This window comes from Sinocyclocheilus rhinocerous, unplaced genomic scaffold (genome assembly GCF_001515625.1).
Source record: "Sinocyclocheilus rhinocerous isolate Xijiao unplaced genomic scaffold, SAMN03320098_v1.1 scaffold2824, whole genome shotgun sequence".
Lineage (NCBI taxonomy): Eukaryota > Metazoa > Chordata > Actinopteri > Cypriniformes > Cyprinidae > Sinocyclocheilus > Sinocyclocheilus rhinocerous.
The window spans coordinates 692-2,424 of NW_015648612.1; the positions used below are offsets into that span (position 1 = coordinate 692).

The 1,733-nt window shown below is 31.4% G+C and overlaps 1 protein-coding gene across 1 annotated transcript in view; it reads left to right on the forward strand.

Annotated features, from left to right (window-relative positions):
• Positions 1–269: 269 nt before the first annotated feature.
• The window catches only part of LOC107709973 (protein arginine N-methyltransferase 3-like), a gene marked incomplete at its 5' end in the record, with an annotated part of 32,972 nt that continues 31,508 nt past the window's right edge, over positions 270–1,733 (forward strand). The window contains one exon of the mRNA XM_016514647.1: positions 270–348. Within this exon, the coding sequence (XP_016370133.1) occupies positions 270–348 (79 nt within the window). The remainder of the gene's footprint in view (positions 349–1,733) is intronic.

Consider the following 1,733-nt stretch of genomic DNA (forward strand, 5'->3'; position numbering starts at 1 on the left):
ATTATATATATATATATATATATATATATACATACACGCACGCACACATTTTTAAAATTTCTTTGCTAATTTGATTATCCATCCAAATCTCAACAAACTGCATGATTTGATGACTTTAGGTATGATTCAATCTGTAGCATTAAGTTTTAAAATGCTCTAGAACGTGTTTCAATGCCGCAATATTACATGTACCTGAATGCGATCTCTGGCATTCTGTATGTGTATCTTTACACATTAAACAGTTTTCCCCCTATTTTGTCATTTTCTAGGGCTACTTCCTGTTGTTTGAGTCGATGCTGGATTCTGTGCTGTACGCTAGGGATCGGTACCTCGCAGACGATGGGTTGGGTGAGTCATGTGCGCATGTTTCAGCTTTTTTACCTTCTCGTTATGAGATTAGGGGTATCTGGGAGCTCCTTGGCCAGACCTACCAATTGTTTTTTTTACTGATGAGACACCATCCCATCCCTCATAGTGGGGTTTTATTTCCTAGGTCTCTCAAACAGACTTCATTTATTTTAATAGGAGGATTCCATACAGACTGAATCAGGGCTGTCCAAAATGATGAAAGATGAGTCGGTGTGTGTTTGTTTCCCTTGCAGGGACATTTTCAGGAGATGTTTTTAAGAACATGGTGTGGTGTTGAACAGTGTTTTTCCAGGCGTTATCCTGACCATGACCATTGAAAACGTGGAGGCGTGTTAAATAAGGCCTTTAAATAAATAAACACACACACACACACACTCACACACACACATATATATATATATATATATATATATATATATATATACACACACACACATATTAACATTACATATTAAAGATTATTTCTATGTAATCTGTATTTTATGTACGTATATTTTACATAAAAGGTGGCATCAAACAAACCATTAAAGTACTGTATATCGATACGTTTTCTATATACTTTACTTTTTTAAGCCGTTAAAAAAATGTTCTTTTTAGTTTAGATTAATTGTCACACGTGTAATAAATAGTATTTTTGCCACATATTTTTGTGTGTTTAGAAAAAAAAATTTAATCTGTTTTTGTAACTCCATGATTCATAAATGCACTTTTTTTCTAGAAAATAATATAGCATTCGGTTTGAAACATTATTGATTTATTTATGATTTTCAACCCATTCTAACTTCCAACTGATCATTCCTTATGTAGAAAATATAGAAATATAAAGAATAAACTAATATATATATATTTATTTATTTACATTTACATTTAAACATTTAGCAGATGCTTTTTTCCAAAGCGACTTACAAATGAGGACAATAGAAACAGTCAGAAACAATAAAAGAGCAATGATAAGCAAGTGCTATAACAAGTCTCAGTTAGCTTAATGCAGTACACGTAGCAGGATTTAAAAAAAGCATATAATAAATAAAAAGAAAACAGATAGAATAGAAAAAGAATAGAGCAAGCTAGTGTTAGAGGCCTTTTTTGCTTTTGTTAATTGTATAATAAATAAAAAGAAAACAAATAGATAGAATACAAAAAGATTAGAGACTAATTTTAAAAGGTTATACTATTTACATACAATTTGTTTAAATTTTTTTTTTATAAAGAATAGAATTAGAATAGAGAGTGCCAGAGTTAGAGGGTCAAATAAAGATGGAAGAGATGTGGTTTTTAGCCAATTCTTGAAGATGTAGGACTCAGCTGCTTGGATTAAGTTGGGCAGGTCATTCCACCAGGAGGGAACATTTAATTTAAAAGTC